Source organism: Lepidochelys kempii, chromosome 4 (genome assembly GCF_965140285.1).
Source record: "Lepidochelys kempii isolate rLepKem1 chromosome 4, rLepKem1.hap1, whole genome shotgun sequence".
NCBI lineage: Eukaryota > Metazoa > Chordata > Testudines > Cheloniidae > Lepidochelys > Lepidochelys kempii.
The window spans coordinates 79,775,839-79,802,829 of record NC_136383.1 but is presented as its reverse complement, the minus strand read 5'-3'; the positions used below and the strand labels follow the sequence as shown (position 1 = coordinate 79,802,829).

The 26,991-nt window shown below is 40.0% G+C and overlaps 1 protein-coding gene across 4 annotated transcripts in view; it reads right to left on the bottom strand.

Annotated features, from left to right (window-relative positions):
• Positions 1 to 26,991, bottom strand: part of SNX25 (sorting nexin 25) — a 148,096-nt gene that overhangs the window by 117,330 nt on the left and 3,775 nt on the right. For all 4 annotated transcript variants that reach the window (XM_073341842.2, XM_073341841.2, XM_073341839.2 and 1 more), the window contains exons 2-3: positions 11,070 to 11,154; positions 3,326 to 3,542 (exon numbers count right to left, since the gene is read on the bottom strand). In XM_073341842.2, coding sequence (XP_073197943.1) covers positions 3,326 to 3,542; positions 11,070 to 11,154 — 302 coding nt within the window. The remainder of the gene's footprint in view (positions 1 to 3,325; positions 3,543 to 11,069; positions 11,155 to 26,991) is intronic.

The window sequence follows — 26,991 nt, the reverse complement described above, 5'->3', positions numbered from 1 at the left end:
TGTGAGACACAGAGAATGAATTCCAAGCATCAGAGTGCTTTTTGTTCTCTAAGATAGCCAGAACTTAGAGTATGCTGCCATGACAGATGGTGTCTCCAACAGACCCGGTAGGGAAATTTCCAGTGATTTATTCACCACCCTATTCAGCTCACGATCCATCTAAGATAATAAAACAGCATGGCTAGCATTCAGCTTTTTTATGCTTTCCTCAAGCCAAATCCAGCCATTTGGATGAGACATTAAGGGAACAATCACACAGAAACAAGCAGAACACAAGAAGAATTGAGGTTCACCAATTCCCATTCCCAGCAGTTACAGGAAATCCATCATGCAGAATACGCTCCCCTCATCCTGTAATAGGCACTTCATGCTCAATGCTTCAGAGAAAGAGGAAAAAAAATCACTAAGGCCCCAGCCAATATGCCTTAGGCAAAATCCTTTCCAGTCTCAAATGTGGAAACCAGTTAACTACATGCGCGTGACCAACAACTGCCACGGTCAAACTATCTAACCCCTTTCATGCTCTGGGAGAACATTAACAGCCAAATAAAATGTAGAAATTTTACAGGGGAAATTAAGAGTGACAGAATCTTTTCCAGCTCCTGCTGGACCAATGTTACTCTCTGGGTGAGTCGTATGAAAGGGAAGAGCTTGTATTGCTCTTTCTACCCCTCTACCCTCACTGTAGCATCTCAGAAGGCTCCATATGGGACTGAAAGAATTAGCCATCCTTGTTTCTTTTATTAGCCAAGGCAGGTGGAAAGGGATTAGTTTAAAAGGTGACCTGGAGTGAAGTGGGTGACAAAACCCTATGAACTTCACATAGAAGAGATTAATGTCTTCAGCCTCATGCAGGTGAGAACACTTCCTACCCTTACCAGCCTTGTCTCACAGAGTGAGGGAGCCCCTAAGCATAGATACTTGGATAACATTCTCTCTAAAAATGGTACAAGATGTATTTAAAATTCTCTAGGTCACTTACTGAACTTGACCAAAGGATGAAACTCTCTTTGCTATCATAATATGTAACAAAATTACATGGAGCCACTACAATGCACAGGAGGCATTTGTGTGATTATCACAACAGGAAATTATTCCATGATTTCACTCACCCAAATTAACGGGCTTCTATCACAGACACAAAGACAAAACATCCAAGTTTCAGTCTAAACTTACCATATTTTTCAAAATTTAGACTCTGAGCCATACTGTATCAATTAGAGATATCGATTCAAAATTCTGTAACAGAGTTTGTTCACAATTTTGGTGTTTGCTTTTTTAAAATCATAATGTCTCTGTGAGCTGGAAAGATTTTTGTGGTGCTCAAGCTTCAGATTGAGAAGTGACATAATTCAGACTCCCCCAAATTATGGGACCCTCTGATGTACAAGATATTCACAGTAGTCACAACAGACCTGGACAATTAACTTAATATAAAAAAAACTCAGAATGCTCCTAAAACCAAAAAGGATCTTCTAAGAACTAGTATCAGGATCTTATACTGTGGCAAGAGTAATCAACCTGTCCAGTTTTAATCTTTTTGTTATCTGCATTTAGGAATTTTTAAATCTGCATGAAATACTAATCTGTAAATTAAGAAATGTGATTATCATTGCACACATGGATTTCTGGGGTGAGCTTTTCATATGCATGTTAATGTGTCCCAGTCTTCGTAGGTGTTCTCAAGGATGCATGTTCAACTCAAAGCAAAAAAAGTAAATGGAAAATAAGCAAAGGATTAGTTATTACTCTAAGTGAGTATAGTGAGAACAAAAATGCCATGACCCAACCCAAAAACAAAGATCCAGTTGAAATGGACATAATTATAAACAGGAAATAAGGCATCCAAAGCAAAAGTCAGAATTTTATAACACCAGAAAGGAGGAAACTACAGTTTTGAATACTTCCCCAATTTCAAATTGGTGGCTTTTTGTTAATTGAGACTTGAGTACTGTGATACCTAAAAAATAGTCGCAAAAAAGTCTCCAACTTCTTTTTAACTTGACTAAAAGGAAAGATAGATATGATATCTAACTTTTCTTCTAGACAGAGCTCACATTGTGCTCAAAAGTCAGAGTGACAAACTACAGTAGCACACTCAGAGAACACAGCCAAGAGTGTCAGAAAGCCAAGAGACATTGATCATTGTTGAGAAACAAGTTACATGCAAATATTCTGGAACTGAAATTAAAGGCCAACTGAGAGAATTTTATATATGCCCCACTGCAGGTACATAAAGCTCACCTGTTTATTTTCTTTTTTTTCCCCCTGCAGCAATGACCACCTTGTCTGTCTTTGGCTTCGCTTGTTATGTACTGGGAAAATTCAGGCTGACACCTGCCAGTAAAACACTAAGACTGCCTGCTCAGGAAGAGAGGGAAAGTGGTAACATATAGATTGGGCATGGGCATAAAGAAAGAAGTCTTTTCCCTGCAGAAATATCAGAAACAGACCTGTGGACGTCATTGTGGGCAAAGATCACAAATGGATATCACTGTGAGCAAAACAACCTGAAGGTAAAAAAAGTCTCATCACATGAGCCAAAGAATATTTCAATTAGAGTAATTTTAAAACAATTTTCTGAAGTAGACACGCACAAATGTACCTAATGTGTAAGTTTATATTGTACACTCAGATCCAGGAATGCATATGCATACGGCTAGTTAAAAGTACAGCTAGCCATTTTGAAGTATCAGATTGAGTGCAATTAAGGTATTCTTCTCTTAATACCTTGTAGTCCTCAGGGCCGTATAAAGAGGGCTCTCTCAAAGAAAAGACTCATAACAGGAGAAAAACCTGGCCCAACAACTTGACTAATAGATCATTTTGTTTTTGCAAGAGAGACTTTTGATAGAGAGGAACCATGGGGCTTTGCTTCCTGGTACCAGAGGAGAGAGAGAGAAAAAAAGATTATGGAATGAACATTTGCACTTTTCTGGAAAGAATGTACGTGATTTTTTATTCTCATTTCCAAATCCTGCCAGTCTCATGGCACCCTCAGAGATTACTCACATACCTTCCTGTATGGTGACCAAAGAATAGGAGTACAAACAGAGTGATGAAGTTGACCTATTTGAAAAAGAAACATGAGTGTTTCCTTTACCTCAAGTGCCCAAAAGCGTAGCAGGCGTCTCACAAACAACAGTAAGGACTATATATGTTACTTATATGTTGCCTGTCTTTACTGTTTCTCTCTCTCAATTGTAAGCTCTTTATTGGCTCAAAGCACTTCATCCAAAAGGAAAGAAAGTGACCAAGCAGAAAACTCTACTAAAATACTAGGAGGACAGGGGATAAGCACTGGTGGGTTTTTTGCTTGTTTTACCTGGCATTGGCTGCTTTAAGGTCACAGAAGTGTGTGAGTAAAGTTTTCACTACATCGCTGCAGACAACTTTCACTACATCAATGTGACTCAGCCTCTGTCGCAGCTGCTTGGCGATTTCCCAGAAATCTTCAGATAGCAGGTGGTACAGCTGTCCTTCATCTTTGCTGAGGTGCCCATACCAGGACAGAATGTAATCTCTGTAGCTGTAGTCAAACACTAAAAGGAGAAACAAAACAATAAATAGCAACAACGGTGAAAACACACAGGGATAGTACAAAAACAATTAGCTCAGGAACAGGTTGCATATCTTCTTCTTTAGGTTTAAATTCTCTCTCTTCAAAGAAAGAAAGGGCAGCAATGTTATATTAAAGAAATCTGATCCTAAGAGAAATTACCAGAGGTCACCATGCAAAAGCCTTAAGTGGATTTGGTCTGACAGTCAGGTTACTGGTCAAACAGAAATCTCGAACAGATACCTGTATCACAAAACATGGATTTTTTTATATGAACTACTAAATTATCTACATCTCCCAAGTTTGCTGAGGACTGACGCAATTTGTTCTTTATACATGCGTCTAAACAACCTTGATTTCAAAGACACACTTAAAAAACATGTACAGGCAGTGTTTTTCCCCCCCAGCTGAAGGACAGTGTTGAACCACATTGTAAGATTATAGTAGTTAGAGAAAGGAAAGCGTTATTAGACTATTTTAAGGAGACACCATAAAAAAAATTAAAACTTGAAAAATTAAACATTTCCATAAGTCTGAACTATAGTTATAAGCAACAGCTAAGATTACTATAAATGAAAGTAATTAGGAAAAACTTTTTGTCAGTATTTTGACAGCACTTTGCGTATAGCTCGTTACACTATTTTGCTTATGGTCATATAGGCTTGAAGTGTTGTATACCAGTCATCACTGCTCTGGAGGAAGCGCAAAGAAGCCTGCATATCAGCTGTGATCACAGATGTAAGCAAGATACAAAATGAAAGTCTGTACCGGTCACAGTGATAACTAAATAACAAGGGGGAAAAGAGAGAGAAGAGTGTGTGAAAACCTGAGCAGGATCTTTAGCAACTATCATTTGCTACAGCCTGAGCTCAGGTCAATGACCTATAAAAACCCTCCCAATTTGTCAGAGTAATCCCATCGGTTGAAAAGCAGTCAAATGACTATGTTATTTTTTACTTTTGTTCACTTGAAAGAGAAGAAGACTACATCTTGTATTTCCTTTTTTTCAAACATTTTAAAATTTTATTTAAGAGTAGAGATGGTCAAAAATTTTCCATTTGAATGTTTGTTTGTTTTTACTGGAAAATACCAATTTGACTACATTGAAATGTTTCAGGGGAATCCATTAATTTAATCAAAATCTGACCCAAAAATATCCAAGTGCTTTATTTTATCGTGTTATATATAGGTTAAACAAAGCCATTTCATAAGATCGTTTCAATATTTCCAAAACTACATTTTCTGGAAATTTTGTTTCACAAGAAATTTCAAAATTTTTACTTTTTGTTCTGATTTGGGATGAAAGGAAATTTTGAAGTGTCAGAATTTGCTATTGCACAGAACATAAGAGTTTTAACCAGTTCTATTTAAAAGGCTTTTCTGAGTATCTGAGCATACTATATATGTTAATGGATTTAGCCACACACCTTCTGAGGTGGGTATTATTATTATTCCCATTTTACAGATTTGAGGCACAGAGATTATCTGGCCTATCAAATACAACAAAAAATAAAAGAAAAAATAGAAAAAGAAAGCATATTACAGTGGAACCTGCCTTAAACAACCACTCAAGAGACTGGTAACAATGGTTGCTCAAAGATGGAGGCCTTCTGATAAAGGTGGTAAAGAACTGTCCTCAGTACATGTGGGGATAATTTGGGGTAATATAATGGGATTTTGACTGATTAGGGTAATTTCAGATACATTATTCTACCATGACAACGTGCACTTGTGTAAGTAAATATTCTCTTGTCGCTGTCACCTCTTTCATTCCTCAACCATCCTCCTTTTACTGTTTTGTTATTCCTCTTTGTAGTGTCATTTCTGAAAATAGATTGTAAGCTCTTCAGGACAGGGCTCTTTTCTTTTCTTCCAGTAAGTAAGACATGCAACACTTTTAGGGTGCTGTAAAATAATAGCAGAGCACTGTGTTATGGTATTTGTGGCCATTGTTTGTAACAGGCAATGTCTCACTTCTTGTTCTGAATCACGTGTGACAATTCTCTTGTAGATACATTTCTCTGTCCCAGAATTAACACAATGGGTCAAAGTACTGTATTCTTTAGGAACCTTCTGCCTTTGAGGCAGAGTCATAGTAGCAAAGAGCGATGGCTAAGTTTCCCTACGTACATAACTACAAAATACGAGAAACACTATCCCCTTCTAATACCATAAAGTATACTCGCTTTCAAAAAGAAGGGTGCATTAGTCCTTAAGTCACCATTACCCTCATGGCAACACCTTTCTAAAATCAACTTGGGATCCTAGTTTTCTCCACAATCATAAGAATCCACAACATTCACTTTCTCCTTGTATTTACAGCAATTCGGCACAACATTCAAATGTACTGATCTCTACAGTATTTTGAGAGCAGAATTTTTATAAACATTACTATCTAAATAACTCACAAAAACATAGAAATAAATAAGTCAACAGTATATTTAACACACTAGATATTTGTCACCATCTCTCCCCACAAAACAAGCTGTTTAAAACCATCTTCAAGTCACATTAAAACATTCAGTTTTTCCCTTTCTCTATCAAACAGATGCTCAAGGAGGAGGATGGAAAATTCTGAATATGTAAAATTGTACCCCCCAGAGGATTTATTTTTACATTTAAAAGGGTGCATTCTAATATTGTTTTTATTGTACGTTAGAATTTATTGTATGTTCCTCTATAACGGGGTTCTCAACCTTTTTCTTTCTGAGGGCCCTGCCCAACAGGTCCCAACAGCCCACCTGTGCCACAACAACGTTTTTCTGCATATAAAAGCCAGGGCCAGCATTAGGGGGTAGCAAGCAGGGCAGTTGACCGGGGCCCCACTGCCACAGGGGCCTTGTGAAGCTAAGCTGCTCAGGCTTCGGCTTCAGCCCTGCGTGGCGGGGCTTGGAACCCCAGGCTTCAGCCCCATGCGGTGGGGCTTTGGCTTTCTGCCTTGGACCACAGCAAGTCTAATGCAGGCCTGCTTTGCGGACCCCCTGAAACTTGCTCGGGCCCCCCCCAGTGGACCCCGGACCCCTGGTTGAGAACTACTGCTCTATAGCCTAAATCAATGCCTTATAATTTTTAGTGTTTCTAAAGCACATTGGATCGTCATCTAGAGCTTGATTCAAAGCCCACTGAATTCAATGTAAAGACTCACAGTGACTCCAGTCCATAGTTATCTGCAACATACAGAGTGATGTTAGTTTTTGATTATCTCTTGTAAAAAAAAATTGTGCCTCAAAAATTATCAGAGGTTCTGTGTTTGCTCACATTTTACATTGATCAAACTCTGCCAAGTTATCGTTTCTCTTCAGCACTATAAATATTACTATTGTGTATGTAATTACGATTATCCAGGTACTCTTCTTCTAGCCAAGAGCTGTTAGTTGTGGGTTTAAGAAAACTCCAAATAGCTGAAAACCATGTTTATCCAAGTTGAGTCTTGCTTAAATGTTGTCTCTAAACTACTTGCCTTTTAAGTGTAGTAACAAATAAAAAAGGTTTTCAAAACCTTTGTCCATAGAAAAACTATTCCTTTTTTTTAATTTTTTTTTTTTAAAAAAGAGTCAATGCACTGTTTTTGGTTTGGATGTTACACTTCCCCGTATTGTCTTCTGCCCACATTTTGAAGTGTTGTGTTAGTGGTTAAGAATCAGCCAGTGAAAGAGACTAGAGAAAAAAGGTCTATAATTAATAGTGAAACTAGTCTTTTCACTGATAAGATGAATGAAGTGCAAACAAAACAAATCAGTATCCATGGTAAAGGCTGAAAAATCATTTCAATGTTAATGATCCACGGTATTATTAACTAACAAAGTCTTACAGAGATCGGTGTAGTTACAAAAATGGTCAGTATTTTGGGGTTGAAGAGCATTTTTCCTGTTAACAAGGAAAATTATTGTCTTTATTATTACGTATATAGTTTAGTTCTTGTTCTCATTTTGAACACCTAGCACCCAATATTTTATTTTAATATCTAACAAGCTTGTTTTGTAATTTTCCCTCACCTTGTTTCTGTTACTTGTAACAATAATCTGTAATTAAGGATGGAAGAAAGCAAGCTAAAGAGTTTGTCTTCATGCTATTATCTTAGAGAGACACGGTGGGTGAAATAAAATCTTTTACTGGACCAACTTGCAGTAGTCCTGACCTGAAGAAGAGCTCTGTGTAAGCTCAAAAGCTTGCCTCTCTCACCAACAGAAGTTGGCCCAATAAAAGATGATCTCTCACCCACCTTGTCTCTCTAATATCCTGGGACCAGTATGGCTACGCTACATACATGCTACTACTTGTCAGGGGAGATCGGGAGACAACTTGGCCCTGAGTACTGAATATAAGTAAAACAAGGTTTATTTGGTGACAGCATATGACTACACTGAATGGGGATGTTGCAACACCGGCTCTTTTTCGTGCACTAGCTCAAGCTGAGCTAGCACAAGTTTGTCTACCCACATTTGGAATCATGCCTCTCAGTGGCAGTGCAGACATTACATACCTTCTTTTGTTATGCTTGGCTCTGGGGTGAGAGGAGAGTGGCCAAGCCAAATATAACGACTAGTTATTAGCATGTTAGTATTGCAGAAGATATATCTCCGTACTGTAAGAAATATTTTTAGAAGATATTAAAATTAGACTGATGCCTGAACTTGTACTGGAAATAATAATACAATGAACTACAACCAAGCAGTAGCATCACTGGCGTATTAGTTGGGAGGACAGAAAAAACTGTGAGATGAAATTTAAGCTAGTTGCCAAAGTAAGGGAAACGTAAGTGGACACTATACAAAGCCATCACAGAAGAAGGAATGACGTTAGGGTGATCAGTTAGCAAATGTGAAAAATCGGGAGACTTTGTGTTCCAGTTGCTTATGAACAACTGTATGTGCTGTCTGCATATGCTATTAACAGGCAGCATACAAATGAGCATTAGTAGTCCTTAATTTTGCATTCATAGATTACAAGGTCAGAAGAGACCACTGTGATCTTCTAGTCAGACCTCCTGCATAACCATGAATTAATTCCTGTTTGAATTAGAGCATTGCTCTCAGAAAAAAAACATCTACTCTTGATTTAAAAATTTACTGTAATGGAGAATCCAGCACAATCCTTGGTAAATTGTTCCAATGGTTAATTAACCTCGCAGTTAAAATTTTGCACCTTATTTCCAACCTAAAGTTATCTAGCTTAAACTTGCAGACATTGGATCTTGTTATATCTTTGCTAGCTTAATGGAGAACAGAAATTTGATAATAGAGGACTCTTCAAAGTCCCTATAGACTCTGATTGAATCACCCCTTAACCTTCTCCTTGATAAGCTAAATAGACTCAATGAGCTCAATCTCTCATATAATGCAGGTTTTCTATTCCTTTAGGCTTTTCTCTGAACCTTTTCAAATGTATCTACATCCTTCTTGAATTGTTGACACCAAAACAGGGCACAGTATTCCAGCAGCTGTCACACCACTGCCAAATACTGAGGTAAAATAACCTTTTTACTCTTACTCAATATTCCCCCATTTATGCATCCAAGGATCACATTAGCCCTTTTGGCCACAAGATCGCACTAGGAGCTTATGTTCAGATGATTGTCCACCATGACCCCCCAAATCTTTTTCAGAGTCACTGCTTCCCAGGATAGAATCCTGCGTCTTGTATCTATGGCCTGCATACTTTGTTCCCAGATGCGTAATCTCACATTTGCTTATATTTAAATGCATACTGTTTGCTTGAGCTCAGCTTACCAAGCAAGCCGATTTGCTCTGTATCAGAGACCAGTTCTCATTGCTATTTATCACTCCCACAATGTGTGTGTCATCTGCAAACTTTATCAGCAATTGTTATATATTTTTTCCAGTTCATTGTTAAAAATGTTAAACAGTGTAAGGTTAAGAACCGATCCCTCATAACCTGTGATAAATGAAGGGGTGGGAGGGGGGAGAGTAGTTCCCTTTTATGGACACCCAGCCAGCCAGTTAGCTATAAAACTCCGTTCGTGGTTGTTCTCTACTTGCTTTACCTGTAAATGGTTAACAAGCCCACAGGTAAAAGGAAAGGAGTGGGCACCTGACCAAAAGAGCCAATGGGAGGGCTAGAACTTTTGGGAAATTGGGAAAAATCTTCCCTTTGTCTGTGTGTTATGGTCTCCAGGAAAGAGGGGAAGAGGGAACAGTTATGCTGTAAGAAGCTAAAGGCCAGATATGAAAATCATCCAATCATATCTAGACTACTGATTTAACAACCCAGATATGTAAGTACATAAGGAATGTTTAGAAATATGCGATTAGGTTTATTTTGGTTTACTTTTTATTGGCTTGTGGACTCCTCTGTATTAACCCCAAATGCTTTTGTTTTGCTTGTAACCTTTAAGCTGACCTCAAGAAGGTTATTCTTGATGTTTAATTTTTGTAAGTGGGTTTTTTAAATCTAACAAAAGCATAAGTTCCAGATGTATTTTCTTTCTTTTTGTTTTTAATAAAATTTACCTTTTTTAAGAACAGGATAGGATTTTTTGTGTCCTAAGAGGTTTGTGCATACATTGTTTAAGTAGTTGGTGGCAACAGCTGATTTCCTTTGTTTTTCTTTCTCAGCTCTTCCCCGGAAAGGGGGTGAAAGGGATTGAGGGTACCCCACAGGAAAGAATTCCCTAGTGCGTCTTTCTGGTTTCAAAGGGGTTTTTTGCACTTGGGTGGTGGCAGCACCTACCCATCCAAGGTTAGAGAGAAGCTGTAACCTTGAGAGTTTAATACAAGCCTGGAGTGGCCAGTATTAATTTTTAAAATCCTTGCAGGCCCCCACCTTCTGCACTTGAAGTGCCAGAGTGAGGAATCAGCCTTGACATACCCTACTAGAAACACACCCTGCTTGAAGACAATTCCGTTTACAACTACATTTTGAAACCTATCAGTTACAACTCTAATTTTCAACAAGTTTGCTGATGATGCAGAATAAAATCCAGCTAACTTTCATCAACCTATGCTCCCTAATGAACCAATACATGTAGCATCTAGCTCCTGGGCTCCTCCATAGCTGAACAGCACCAACAGTAGTAGAAACTTGTTTTGGTCAGTATAGCAGATGTATCTCAATTGCACACATGGAAGCAAGTATAAAGACCAAGAAAGCAACATGTATTATTGACTATAACAACATCGTATTAGATAATTTCTATCTACTAATCCTGTTGAAATTTACTACATTTGAGTTTTCCTTTGTCTTTTACAATGGTTAAAATGAAGAGATGCCAGTGATAGTGCGACACTTACATTTTGTGACTTTCTATTGTCTATAGAATTATTACATCTTTGAAGATTCCCTTCCTTCCACCATTATTTTAATCCAGGACAAAATGTGTTGTATCGGAAGAATTTTGCATCATATTTTGATATCTTTACACACTGTTGAGTAGCATCTCACTTTGCAAGAAGTCCCCTAAACATAAATGGGATTACTTTTGCAAGTAACTGTTCACCAATCTGAGTAGAGATTCACAATCTATCCACTCATGCTCCCAGGTAAGACTCACCTTCTTTCAGAGCTTTATCCATGTTATGAGAAATGACCACCCTCCTAGACTGGAGCGATTCATGTGCATTTCCAGACAAATGACTCTGAAATAAAAGAACACCTATTACCAAAAATAAAGAATTAAGCTGCTTAAGAAAGAAGAGAAAAAACAAAGCCCAAAATAACAGTAAAATCACCTGCTTTTTACAAGACACTCCTGTTATCCAAATTATTAAAACAAAATCGATGGCATTTTCCTAAAACGTTGACAAGGACACTTGAAGTGAGAATCTTATGACATACTAGGGTTTAAATTCTCTGATTTGCAATAATTCTATTATATTTCCTAAAGGGCATTGTCTCCTATTTACAATCTCATCAGTCAACAGTCGGACACTTGCCAGGTCCAGCACTCTAAGCAACTAAAAAAAATGTTCTAGTAAACAGTGTAATGTTTTCATAGATTTACAAGATCTCAGGGAAGCAAAATTCCTGGACCAGCAGTTCACTTGGATACAAAGACAAATGTTGCACCTTGGTACACCTCAGTGAAAGGCCAGTAGCAAACATTAAATCATGGGAGCATTCTGTCAAAACAGGTTTTGCTCAGCCCTGTGAAATGTTTTAAAATGTGAGCCCTTTAAATTTTCCAAAGCACTTTTCTATTAAGTAAAGTACTAGCCATGAATATCCATGACTACTTATTTTTAAGCTAATTACCTAAATAGGCATTTTTTAATTTTAAGATATTAGCCTCTACAGCACCAAAGGGAGGCTGGGGGGGAGCGACGTCCACACCAGAGTGTGATTCTAAAAGCATGTCCAGAAGGAGCAGGCAGGATCTGCAATTCAGGCCTTGACTACATTGGAAGTAGGATGCAGCCACATTGCTGCCAAACCGACCTAACTCCGACAGATATGGAGTTGCACTGATTGCAAACCAGACTAATTATGTTGACTTAAGTGCACAGATCTGTTAATGGGAGAGAATTTGTAAATGGATGCAAGACAGTCCCATGTTATTCCAGTACAACTTTTAAATACAGAAAAGGATTCAGTCCCTTGCTGAAGAGACAGCACTTTGGAAATGTTCTCCTGGTAAATATAAAAGTTATTGAAAGAAGGGGGAAAACGTGCAAAAATCTTTCCTCTAAATCTGGGGAGAAGTCCAAACACAAATGAAGTGTTAGAACTTATATCTGCCAAAACTGTAACCTGATTTAAAGAGAGTCTGATGGCTCAGTGCATTTTGGTGCAATTAATACACTATCTTTTTCTTACGATACATGTATAGTGTCTAGCACAGATGTGGGCAAACTACGGCCCGCGGGCCAGATGACCATCCTGCCCAGCCCCTGAGCTCCTGGCCCAGGAGGCTAGCCCCCAGCCCCTCTCCTACTGCCCCCCCTCCCCTGCAGTTACACCGCTGTGCGGGCAGCACTCTGGGCAGCAGGGCTGCGCGCTCATGCAGGACAGCGTGTCAGAGTGTCTGGCTTCGGCTCGGCTCCCAGACATTCTGCTCTGGGCGGCATGTTAAAGGGGCTGGGGGGTTGGATAAGGGCAGCGGTTCCTAGGGGGCAGTCAGGGAGCAGGGGATGGTTGGATAGGAGGTGGGACCCCGGGGGGGGGGGAGCAGTTAGGGGTGGGGGGTCCCGGGAGGGGGCAGTCAGGGGATGGGGAACAGGGGGTGGTTGGATAGGGCAGAGGTTCTGGGGGGGAGGGAGAGTCGGGGGGGGATGGGGGGGCAGTTAGATAGGGGGTAGAGTCCCGGGGGGGGGGGTTATGGGTGGAGGTCCCGGAGGGGGCAGTCAGGGGACAAGGAGTGGGGGGGGGTTGGAGGGTGAAGGGTTCTGAGGGGGGCAGGAAGTGGGAGGGGGCAAATAGAGGGCAGGGGCCAGGCTGTTTGGGGAGGCACAGCCTTCCCTACCTGGCCCTCCATACAGTTTTGGACCCCAATGTGGCCCTCGGGCCAAAAAGTTTGCCCACCCTTGGTCTAGCACAACACACTTCTAATGGGTTCTCGATCCCCAATCAGAGCCTTTAGGTGCTACCATTATAGTAATATTTTTTATAAATCATAGCACAATCAATGAATTAACCTTACACTATTTCATAGAGTTCTTTCATATGAATGTCTCCTAGCACTTAAAAGCTAGCATCATAAGCAGGTAAGGAGTTCCACAGATCTGGAATGCCATATATAAGGAGAGGACTTCTCTTTCCCCTTAGGCAGAAAGGATAGTTTGGACAGCTGAGGGTTTTCTAAACATTTTCCTGAGCCTGTAAAATACTAACAAAAATATTTTGAGGATTCTGATTTGCTACTTTTGAGACAATTTGTTTCACACAGCAAATTCATAATGCCAGTCATGGCATTACTTCAGGATTTATGTGCCTTATTCATAGGATGGAAATAAAATTATTCCCCATGTCTCAATTTAAAAAGAAATGGGAAGAGAATCAGCTGCATAAATATTCCAATTACATTTCTAAAGAAATTTAACAGAGTGATACTTCAGAGGGTCCTGGAAACAAAAGCCATTCAAGTTTTCCCCTAGGATCATTCTCTAACACACACACTTGTTTACATTATATAGTTGCATTGAGTATCTTTTTCCTCATTCTAGAGTAGTGATGGATCCAATGGAGCATCTGCCACAAATTTCTACATTCAAAACTAGTTCTAATGTAATCCAGGACAAAGAAACTATACATATTAAACACCTATTTTTGCCTCATATCATGGGACTTTTTCCTTCTTCTCAACTCAGTACCTCTTTACAAGCAGAGGAAAGGACGTCAGCTCAATACTTTAAGAATAGATCCCTTTCTGTATCAGGAATTACTCCATATCACAGGCACTATAATCCCATATACACAATTCTACAAAGTGGGCTCACTGCACAATTTGATCCTTTCATATTTCAGTCTTAAAAGTCTTATGCTTCAACACAAAGAGCAGTGCTTCCCTATTGCCTGAGGGTTAGACTTCTGTTTGACAGGGTTTCTTAATTTTATGTAGATGTCCAAAAATAAGGGGTTTTGGGGGGGCTCTCGTATATACTGTACTGAGCAACATATTATACACTTCACAGTAATGAGTAATTTCTTTATAATGTTCCCTAGTGCACTTTAATATAGTACTGTTTAGGAAATCTTTAGGATCTTCAGTGCGCACCAGCAGGGTCTTTCACTGACGAACATCTTAGTGCGCTTTAGAAATCACACCTAGTAGTGTGACAAGCACTTAGATACAAGTAACTATTTCCAAAATTTTTCCAGTGTTTATTGGATAAAACACCAATTTGATTTTTTTTTAATTAAATGGTGGGTGTTTTATCTGTGTTTATTAGTTAAAACCTAAAAATCAAAAGCCCTTATTGTGGAGTACTTTACTGAGGCAATTGCAAACTCATGGTTTAATTCATAAAAATTTATTTTACAGAACGTTATTGTTTATAATTTGCAAGTTTTATCTTCTAAACGGCAAGGAGTGCTCTGCTTAAATCAAACATGTTCAACAAGAACCAAGAGACAGCGATACTCGATACTCGGCAGCAAGAGATCTGAACAAAAGGGGTGATCAGAAGAAGGAACTGGGTAAGAAATCACAGTGGACAAGGATGATAAAAAAACTTTAAAAATAATTATCTATTTGGTGGCACAGTACACAACTATTAAAGGACACAATGGAGATACATTGTATGGAAGCTGCACAGTAAGTTGAATTTTCTGAGAAATACTGCAGAGTGACACAGGAATCGGTGTAGAAGGTCATAGACAGTGCAGCAGTGCCACAGTTTGAGAGGAAATGGCTCCAGACTGGCAGAGAGCAAACGGGAAAAGAGCTAAGCAAATATTAGTCCTCCAGTTGTAAAATTCAAATCAAATCTCTAGGGGAAAAAGATCCCAATTATATGTAAACATTCACATTTATTTGTATGAGCAGCAGATGCTTTTTCACATGAACTCATCCAAGAATACACAGGGGAATTCAGTTTAACTGGTAATTACTAACAATGAACCGCATTTCAGGGTATGTCTATACTAAAGCAACTGCTGAGTTTGACACCACGTGTCATACAAAGATCCCTACCTCTAAACTCCCATTCTCTTTCCAGCCGGTGTTGATAGTCAACAGTGCTCAACATCCCCCTAGCAATGCCTCTTGCACTTTGCTTTACACTGAGAAGCTTTTTAAATCCAACCATCAGTTCAGCTCCATTGGTGCTGGCAAAGGCGGGGGTGTTAGTGTAGACAGGCCACTGGGTTGAACGATGGAACAGTAAAGACAGCAGACAGTCTATTATCAGGGTTCCATGGGTCCATGAACTATTGGAAGAAGACTTGCACCAGCTCTAGAGCAACAGTGGGAGATTTTCAGAAAATCCTTTGTGCACAGACAGCTTGAGAGTTCTAGCAGAAGGAAATGTCTGCACACTTTGGTACAATGAGCATTGAACAGTTGACTGCCCATGCCAGCAGGACAAATGGGTGTAATACTGGTTTGAGGTGAGGTAAACAGGAGCTAAAAGGGCATGTGGGTGTCAAACACCACAGTTTCTGTAGTGTAGGTAGGACTTTAAAATTACCCCTACACTGGTTCCCATTACTGCCAGTATGTCTGTGCCCCACTTTCACTGGGGGGAGAGGGGGGAAATGAAGTTCTGGTTATAAAGCTCAGACTAGAAAGGGCTTACTTTGTTTTCTTTGATGTTTTCACATCTAAAGGAAGTGCCACTCATCTAAATGCAGAAGTTGCACTGATTTAACTAAGATACAATTTTAAACCTATTTAATTGAACTGGTGCAAACCCCTGCAGGGACATTCTTTTAGATCAGTTTAAGCCTGATGTTTGTTTGTTTAGCTTGTGTCACAAGCTAAACTGAAATAAGCTCGTTTTCAACTCATATAAACGAGTGCCAGGGTGGATAAAAATCAATGCTCTTTTAAAAAAAAAAATCAGATTTTTTTTTATTTAAATCGGACTTTTTTGATAAAATGTTTTTTGAGGAAAAAACCTATCTATAGTTTTAATTAAGATTCATTATAGCTCAAAGATCTCTCATCATAGAATAGGGATTATAAATTCCAATTTTATAGCATGAGACAATATATTCATGTTATGTTTAAGAAAAATTTTTGTAAAAGAGTTCCAATACCTGTAGTTCATGGATTAGGGACCCAATTTTATGGGGTTCCAGGGGCTTCTGTATAGATTATTTAGGTTAATCGTTCTATCTGCCCAATTGGACTCAGTGCTCAGTCTAGAGGATACCATCAGAGATGCTTAGTTTTGAAGTTCTCAAACTGGATTTGTGTCTCCAGAGATAACAGCAAAAAATGTTTTTAATTAATTAATTAAATAAATATATAGAGGTGAGAAATAACAGACCTCAACCCTATCGTCCTTCTGCAAATTTGTGTACACACAGCCAATCCTTTACCTCTCTCTAAAAGTGCAGTTTCAAAAAGTTCAATGAATAGAAGATTGTTGGGGACAGAATAGATCTGGACAAGGAGAAGAAGTCTGGAGATAAATGTGAGAAGGGAGGGACTAATCTGAAAAGTTTTCAAAATAAATCACTTTAAAAATGTATAGTGTGTACCTTCTAAAAATGAAACCTACATCTATCTCTGAGTTGTGAAGAATACGTATTAAGGTTATAACAACCAATAAGAATGCACTTTTATGTAGAAATCCATGATTAAATCAAGTTTTCCTGACTAGTGATTTAAATCAATCATGATTTAAATCAAATCCACCCTGAAGGGTGCCCATGTATGGAACTGATTACACTGTTTAACTATAACAGTTTAAAATGTACCTCTGGTTAAACCAGTGTACCTTCTGTATTTAGATGGCTCAATGCAGGTCTGACATAGGGAGACTGCAAAGACATAAAGACAAAAAAAGGGGAATGTTTTGAAATAGTAGGTACAGTCCCTTAAATCTTAAAGAGTAGGACACTTCAAAGCAAAAACTTCTATGGGAAAAAGTCTACTTGATATTTTGCAGAGGCCCATACACAGCCATATGTGGTACCTCAGCTCTTAGGGCCTATAAAGAGATCTATTGACTTCCATGAAGTGCGTAAGCACAGTATAAGAGCTTTTGTGGAACCCTCTACACTAAGGCCCACCACCTCTTCTCTCTGGGCAGGCCTCCTCTCCTCCTCAAACCATTGCTTCCTGTTTTAAGGTGAGCTTGGGTCTATTCCAGAGGAGAGATCAGATATGCAATCTATGCAAGCAGAGGACTCTGTGTGAGAGAGCCCCTCTACATATGATGGTGTGGAGGCAGCAAGGGCACAGTCCTCTGCTGGGGTAATGGTATAATCAGGGAGCCCTCCAGAACAGCAGGTTTCGGAGTTTATGTGCCATTACAATTAATGAGGAAAGTTACACCCCTCCAAACTACTGTTTGAGGCTGTTTGCTGACTAGGCACACATTACTGATTCAGTGACACTTAGGTCACAGGGGCTCTTTAAGTTTTCTTCATCACCATAAGCGCTAGAAACAATTTTTAATACCAAAGCTGAGATTCTGACATCATGCGACCCCAGATGCCAGGGCCCTCGTCACATGCGTATGGTGCCTGTGATTTAGGCCAGCCCTGAATATTTGAGCATAAAAGAAAAAATTTTTGCAATGTTATGAGTAAGAGAAAACTACGGACTATAACTGAAATGTTTTTTGCTATGAAGAAATGTACAGACACACCCAAGCCAACCAACATATGTTACAACTGGCTATCAATCCAGGAGATGTCAGTCTGTTTGTAAAATGGGTAAGCATCACTACAGCTTCTAAGGGTTAAAAGTAACACACTTCTTTTTTCTTCAGAGGGTCTGTTTTGGGCACAACCTCAGTTGCACAGCATGCTGCCACCTAAAGCAATACAGTCTTACCTGCTCAGGTTAAAAAAAAAAAAAAAGTCTTGCACATCTTTACTATGGGCCTAATCCTGCTCTCACTGACGTCAAATCTTATATGCTTAACTGGTATCCTAGAATATCAGGGTTGGAAGGGACCTTAGGAGGTCATCTAGTCCAACCCCCTGCTCAAAGCAGGACCAATCCCCAATTTTTGTCCCAGATCCCAAAATGGCCCCCTCAAAGATTGAACTCACAACCCTGGGTTTAAGAGGCCAATGCTCAAACCACTGAGCTATCCCTCCCCCCAGTGAGACACTGTCAGTTTTTTAATGGTTATGTCTACATGAAAACGTTTGACAGTCACAACACAACAGAGACAATGCCTTAAAGTTCTGATTATAATAAATCAGCAGCCATTAAGACAGATTTTACCGATTTCTGAACTCTCACTTACTTTGGGATTCAAATGAGGAGGGAGAAAAAAGGAGAGGTATGAGGCCACTAAAACAGGGAACACTGATTTGAAAAAATACTTCTGCCTCTTAAGGTTTTCCTGCATGTGTTTGTTTACATAAGAAAAGGAAGCATGCACTGGCTGGAATCTTTTGTATCACATTTGTCATTTGTTACTATGGATGCCAGGAGTCCGGTTTTCAACTGGACCACCTGGTCGAAAGGGGACCCTGGTGGCTCTGATCAGCACTGCTGACCAGGCTGTTAAAAGTCCGGTTGGCAGTGCAGGAAGGCTCCATACCTGCCTCCACGCGGCTCCCCGGAAGCGGCAACATGTCCCTCAGCTCCCAGGTGGAGGGGTGGCCGGGGGGGCTACACACACTGCCCCACCCAGAGGTGCCACCCTGAACACCGGCTCTGCAGCTCCCATTGGCCAGGAAACGCGGCCAATGGGTGCTGCGGGGGGCAGCGCCTGAGGGCGGAGGCAGCATACGGAGCCCCTTGGCTGCACCTAGGCCTAGGACCTGAGGGAGATTTTGCCACTTCCAGAGAGTCGCCCAAGGTAAGTGCCATCCAGAGCCTGCACCCTCTCCTGTGCCCCAACCCCCTGCCCCATCCATGAGCCATCTCCTGCACCCCAAACCCTTCATCTGGAGCCTGACCCTAGAGCCTATACCCAGCTGCAGCACGCACCCCGTCCTGCATCCCAACCCCAGCCCAGAGCCCCCACACACCCTGAATCCCTCATTTCTGACCCCAACCCAGATCCCGCACTGCCAACCCAGAGCCTGTACCTTCTCCCAGCCTGGAGCCCCCTCCCATACTCCAAACCCCTTGGCCCCACTCCCAGCCCCCTCCTACACCTCAAACCCCTCATCCCCGGCCCCACCCCAGAGTCCAAATCCCCAGCCCAGAGCCCTCACCCCTCCCCGCACCCCAACCCTCTGCCCCAGCCTGGAGCCCCCTCCCACACCTGAATCCCTCATTTTTGCGCCCACCCCAGAGCCCCACCCCCAGCCCAGAGCCTGTACCCCCTCCCACACACCAACCCCCTGTCTCAGCCCAGTGAAAATGAGCAAGTGAGTGAGGGTGGGGGAGAGTGAGCAACAGAGGGAGGCAGGATGGAGTGAGCAGGGGCAGGTCCTCAGAGAACGGGCAGGACAGGGGCTGGGCAAGTGTGTTCAGTTTCGTGCAATTATAAAGTTGGCAACCTTATCTGTTACTGATGGGAATCATGTAAGATACAGACAGCAAGAGCCTTGGAGGCTTGAAATGAAATCCAAGCTGGCACTGAGCCAGCCTTAGACTGTTTTACTATCTGATCAGTCTTCCTAATGAAAAAATTACCAAACTAACGCAATTTATTGGTATGACACAATTTGATTAATTTAAAACCTGTTTTAAACATAACTCAAGTTGAAATATTAAATTGTAAAGAATTAAGTAGATATATTAACTATGGAGATGGAGATGTATGGAGGTCAAGGTAAACAAAACGCAGTATCGACATACTAATATGCAACTTATTGCATGATTAGTCAGATGCAATTCTAAAACATGTGACACTACAAATCAGACAACACGTACAAGGCATAAACATCAGCCACCACATACTTGTTCTGCCCTCAAGTTTTCTGCCCACTCACACAGGAAAATTAGCAATTTTTTCGATTACACTAATGCAATAAAAATAAAACCAGTACAGAACTCAGAATACAATGTATTGTGACAAAGTTCCTCATCTGCCTTGGTGGGTCTTGCACTTATTGGAGGATTTGCTCGCCTTGGAGCTTCACGGCAGTCCTCAGCTTGGCCATTTTTCTGAACCCACAGTCCAGGTCGACTCCTCCTGTGTCTGACCAGGAGTTGGGAGGTTTGGGGGGAACCCGAGCCTGCCCTCTACTCCGGGTACTCCTCCCAACACCTTCTTTATTCTCATCATAGGACCTTCCTCCTGGTATCTGATAATGCTTGTACTCCTCAGTCCTCCAACAGTCCACTTTCTCTCAGCTCCAAGCGTCTCTTGCTCCCAGCTCCTCACACACGCACCACAAACTGAAGTGAGCTCCTTTTTAAACCCAGGTGCCCTGATTAGCCTGCCTTAATTGATTCTAGCAGCTTCTTGATTGGCTGCAGGTGTTCTAATCAGCCTGTCTGTCTTAATAGTCTCCAGAAGGGTCCTGATTGTTCTGGAACCTTCCCTGCTACCTTACCCAGGGAAAAGGGACCTACTTAACCTGGGGCTAATATATCTGCCTTCTATTACTCCCCTGTAGCCATCTGGCCCGACCCTGTCACAGTACATTATATAACTATATTTTGTGCAAAGCATTTTTCAATTTTAATCTATGGGCCAAAAGGCAAAAGACTGTAATACACAAAAACCAATATCAAATGACTCATCTGCTTGCGCTATCCAATATTATAACTATTAACATTTTTCTTTATTGTCACAGTCTCATGATGTACATGAACATCAGAATGAACTTCGGTAATCAATAGTTGCTGCTTCTGATGATGTTTTAGTAAAATTTCCATGAGTTCAGCTTTAACTGAGAAGGATATATAATTTTCCTACTAGAAATACCTTATGAACAGTACGTAAGCATTTTTTCATTCACAAAAGACCCACACTAACCGCTAAGAAATTTAAGATATTTTTAAATCACTTTTAGCTATCAAAGAAGTTATATATCAGTCATACTAAGGACTGGTCTACAAACTTTTTGTATCATTTTAACTCTCAGTTTAGACATGAGAGTTAAAACAGTGCAACCACCTAGCATGGACATAGTTTGTGACACAGAGGCCCCTTGGCAAAGGGTCCCCTGTTCTTTGCAAACAACTCTAGCCTCAGACCCAATAAACCCATTACACCAAAGAAATGTCTTGCAGGATATTCATAGGAGCAATATATAAAGTATCTACAGAACACTTGTAACCAGTCAAAATTCATAACCATTGCCAAATGTACGTATGTACAGGTAATATTTAAGAAATAATATACTTTCCATATAGTTACGCTTTATGGGCTTGGACTAAAACTTCAGTCACCGGGGATAATATGTCTCAGTGATGGCCCACTCAAGCAGGGGGGAAATCACCCCACCCTGGTTAGTCCAAGATGTAATCCAAGGCTCAGTTGTCTACCCTTGTGCCGTCCCACAACTTTCAGTGGAAAATCATTGGAGACAATTAAAAATAATTGAAACCACTTAGAAGTACAAAAAGAACATTAAAACAGACAGGGAATCGCCCTGCCTATGAAAAAAGACAATAGACTGTTTCATCATAACACAAATCCATTCACTGGGGAGACAGCTCCCACCCCTCAAGAATTCTCATGAAAAACTGGATCCTGGTTCCTATAAAGCCAGTCAGCTAGCTCTGCAATAGACTGAACTTTGGGAGGGGAGTACCTATTTTATTAGGCAGAAAAGGTAACTATTAATAAGTGTAGACCCAGATTTGCATTGTATGATTTTGTTTTGCGTTGTAACCATTTGTTTCCATCACACTCTCGTTTCGCGTTGAAGCTCTATTCTTTCTTAAACAAACCTACTTTTATGTTTTAAGTGCTGTGCAGTTTACAGGAATGGTGGTTTAAGATAAAACTAGTAAACAGAGGATCTGAGATTTCTGTAAGTAGCCAGTATCAGGGGCTGCATATCACAGGGGAACAGTTCAAAGGGACTCAGGGACTGGGTGCACCTATTGTTAACCTGCAAGGAAAAGATAGGGTTGCCACAGCCCAGAGGAGAATGCATGAAAGGTTGTTGGTGTTAGGGAGCCGACACCCAGCCAGACACAAGCAAGACTCCCTCACAATAGAGGCAGGCGGTAACAAGGTGAATCACAGGCCTGGGTGCTCCAAGAACAGCTATAAGGATAAGGGTGCTTATATTGTTATATCTTATTTCCGTAAATTTACAACATAACTGTGTCCATCCTAGGGTGCTGTACTGTTTTAATTGTATTGGTTTCTAAACTGATAGAGTTGAAGATTTTAAATATATATATACACACACATAACCAACCCCTAGCTTCTACAACTAGGAGTTTCCAACAATAACAACTTTATAGAAAGTTAAATTAAAGTTGTATCAAATTAAACAGACAGGACTACTCAGTTTGAGGAAAAAAATGTTTTGAATGTACTATCTTTCCCCATATCCTGTGATTATTTCTAATTTAGCAAAGTAACATTAGCATTTAAATATCTATTTACAAAGCAATATTCCTTTTTCATCCATTAGTGGTTCTATCACATCTTTAAAATGGAAAAAAGGCCTTCAGAATCAGAGCAAAGGTTTGTGCACAATTTCATAAGAATAATGATAAGTTAACAGAGGATTCCCTGCCTACAGAATAGCCCTGTGCTCTCCTCCTTTATGAGAATGTATGGAAGAAAACAATCAGTCCTCAAACGCAAAGGTCCCAGCAAATTCGAAAGCAGAAGAATCTGAATAGATTAAGGTCTGGGAAAAACCCAGGCTTCAACTCCACACACAGATCACGGACCACAGCTTAACCTACTACATTTATCCCCTACATTTATCTCCAACCCTTTTGACCTCAAGCCTCCTTCTACAGCAAATACACTGTGTTCCAACTCCTTTAATGGGCAACAGAAGAACACAGAGAAGGAATTCTGCTTTAATCAGCATTAATTTTGCTCCTTTTCCACTATGCTGGGTGAGCATTCTCTTTGGGAAACACAGTACAGAGTGGCTACCCCTAGGATCCTCTGCTTCCACCATCAGACCTTCTTTATCCACATGGCCCATGGACCATGCAGCTATTTTGTGAATAACACATAGCCAGCTAAGCCAAACCGGAGGAGAGGAAGGAGGGAGAAAATGTGTAATTGTCTTTTCCCCTGGTAATTTCTTCTGTGGGTTTGCTCCCCAACTCCCACTGCAGGACTGGATCTACAAAATATAACCCTAGAAATATTTCTGAAGATTGCTGCCATCATAGAATAGCAGGGTTGGAAGGGACCTCAGGAGGTCATCTAGTCCAACCCCCTGCTCAAAGCAGGACCAATCCCCAATTTTTGCCCCAGATCCCTAAATGACCCCCTCAAAGAGTGAACTCACAACACTGAGTTTAGCAGGCCAATGCTCAAACCACTGAGCTATCCCTTCCCCACTCATGCCAGCTGCCTTTTTATTTATTTATTTAATGAATTACACATTAATAAGATTCACTTCAGCATGAGGGAAGTTAGCTGACTGCATCATTAAAGGGAGATTAACAAAACACTTAGATAAGGACAAACTAGCATATCTTCAGATGTCAAAATGCAGAGGAGGAGAAACCGGTGAGCAATCTTGAACAAAGACAGTCCAGAATTCTTGGTTTCTGGAATCAGAAAGTCCTATGATCAAAAAGCAGTGGTGACAGAACTGCAAACAGCATATTCTCAAGATGGACAGAAGTGGATAGCAGGACACCTTAAGGATCAGTGATTTTCTATAGATCTCTTAAGAATCGGGGGGAGGATAAATTAGGCTTCAGCAGGTAGATTTTGCAGAAAAAACTAATTTTTAGGATAATTATGGATGTTTCTGAATAACATATCCAAACCTAATCAAAAGATGCATAGGATGTTGTTCCTGCCATTCCACATTGTGCCCAGCCCTCCCTCCTCCACATAGTGCATGTGATCACATTTTAGAAAAGAGACCTACATGTGAAGGTGTACCTCCTCTGATAGCTGCGGTGGCTCCTGCTATTTACCATCCCAACCCCTGGGGTTGATTTTCCTCATCAGAAGAGGGAAGAATGCTCAGCTTTCTACATCATATCAAATGATTGGTCTAGGCCACCAGCTATCCTGTCTGATCCACAAGGGACTATTTTCCAATATGACAGGTTTCAGAGTAACAGCCGTGTTAGTCTGTATTCGCAAAAAGAAAAAGAGTACTTGTGGCACCTTAGAGACTAACCAATTTCAGCATAAGCTTTCGTATTTTCCACTGAATGCATCCGATGAAGTGAGCTGTAGCTCACGAAAGCTTATGCTCAAATAAATTGGTTAGTCCCTAAGGTGCCACAAGTACTCCTTTTCTATTTTCCAATAATCTCACTACTGATTTTTCTACAATTTAAGTGATAAAACTCATCTTCCTGGACCCCAGCAGCTCCAAAGGCTAGGCAATAGTTAGGTAGTCTGGGGAGAGAGATGCAATTCTTCTCTTCTTGCACAAGGGACCTATGTACATAGCATTATCAATTATATATAAATTACATATGGACTGAAAGAAAAGCTGGCCACCTCAGAATGTGAAACAGAGGCGTGTAAATCTCACAGTCAAAATAACTGTATAAAAATACTTTTGAAGAAGGAATCCTGCTAAGTATATGTGAAAGATATTTTCCTAAGGTAAGTTCAAAACAAAAAAAGTGACTAACTATATCAGGTTTAAATTTTCAAGAGACACTCAATGGTGGGCATGTGTGCACATAAGAATCTTTTTATGTGAATTTAAAACAGTAAAACCACTAATCTCCAGAATCTGGGGGGTGATGTTATGATCAATACATTTTTTTTTGCTGGAAAACATGTTTATTCTCCTTTCTGTTAGTTCAAGTTAGATTAAATAAACCACTCTCTATAAAGTATCATTCATATCAACTAAATGTATAGTCATTGACTCTAATAAGCATCTCATCCATCTTAGTTTTGGTATTTCTAAAAGTGAGTGTGGCAACTCAACCCACTAATTAAGAGTCATTAAAGTGACTCAGAGTCAAAACACAATTTAGAAAGGAAAAAGAACACTACTGTGGCCTCCCAGTTCCTTGGAGCTACATTAAGTTACACACAAGTTTATTTTTTTCCCCTTTTAGTTATCCATTCAAGGGACTTTTTTAAAATCAGTCAAAATTATCTCAGACACTATTAACACAAATTAGTACATCTGATTAACCCAAGGCGCTGAACAGTACAATCCTAAATTTACAGGAAGATGGATATTCTAATAGGTCTTTTCCATCTCTAACTTCTGTGTGAAAGGGCATGTGTCTGTTTGGTACGTAAATATCTCCAGGGAATTTTAAGAGTTTTGATTAGAAGACAGTACAATTAGGACATTACATTTCTTTGTTGTCCTATTGCATCTTGTCTAGCACCAATTCCTTCTAAGTGTTGGGAATATTTCCTATTTATGTTAAAGGATTGAAAGCCAAATACAGCCTAGAACCATACATGTTATGATCTGTGAGAAAGGACTGTATGTCTATAAATATTAGCTTCTATAGCTAAATATTTACCATTGCTTTTATTCATTGTACTACTTCCATGAATGGTCTGCAAGTTTTCTTCATCCATATGGAAGTTAATGAAAATAAAAAGAGAGGACAGGAGAAGAAAAAACAAAAACAAACCAACGATCTTCACAGAACTAAACTTGATGTGGAATCAGGGGTGTTGTCTACAGAGAGCTGGTCACTCAATACATCACATATAAAAATATCATTTTGGTACAGTGCCCTGCTGTGCAGACACAGATCTTCAAACTACTGGAAAATAAGTCTTCAGGTTTCGGTGAAGGAGCAAAAGCAAAACACAAACAAATTAACCAAAGACACAAAGTAAATTAAGTCTGATTTACATTAAATTTTGCATCTGTTTGTAGATTCTAATATTAACTAAATGACACACTTTCTTTGAAGTCTTTCAATGTAATGTGTTATTTTTCCATGTAATTCTCAATAGGTTTCTAATGCATTCACTGAACAATCTAAGTTTTAAAACACACACACACAAAATCCCACCTTTCACCTCCCATCGAGGTTAAGCAAAGTACATTTCGCATTGTGGGACATAGCTTCTCTGGGAGACAGTTCAAACAAAACAAGGGTAGAAAAGGACAAATTTTGCTTATTCAGGGCCTGATCCTTCCGCACTTACTCGTGTAAGTTATTTTACTCACATTAATAGACCTGTTGAAAACAATGGGACTACTCAAGCATCATAAATATATGCAGAATCAAGGCCTTTGGCAAAACTATTTTTTTAATAGAGAGTTTAACTGAAGTATAGGATAAGGGCCTGACCCAGCTCCCTTTGAAGTCAATTAAACACTCCTACCAACTCTCTGAGAGCTCAGTCCAACTCCAGTTAGAATAAATATTTATTACTGAATACTTAGTGTTTCCTCATTTGCTGAGCCTAAAGTGGAAGTCACCCTGAAAGAAAGAACAATTAACAAGCTTGCTTTGAGCTCACATCGAAACACCCACTCCAAATAGATTCTTTTTCCAATGAAGGCCTTCTGCCCCCATCCATAACCCTCTTTAGAAAACTGTTTTGCATTAGACACAGCCAGATTATTCTTTTCTGTGCTTGAAGAAAGGAAAGATGTGTCAAAGTTTGGGAAATTCTAGCTTCACAGGTACCCCATTACCGGCTCTTGAAAGGGATAGAAAAATGATATCAGAAGGATCCATGACAGATAGGAAAGCAACAGTTAAGCAAGACCAGAAGATTTGTAAATATTATAGAAATCATGATAGGAAGAGGTGATCTTATCTTACGAATTATTACAGAAAGAAAGATGAATGAGAGATTTGGCAACAAAATCTATTGGGTGGCCTATAT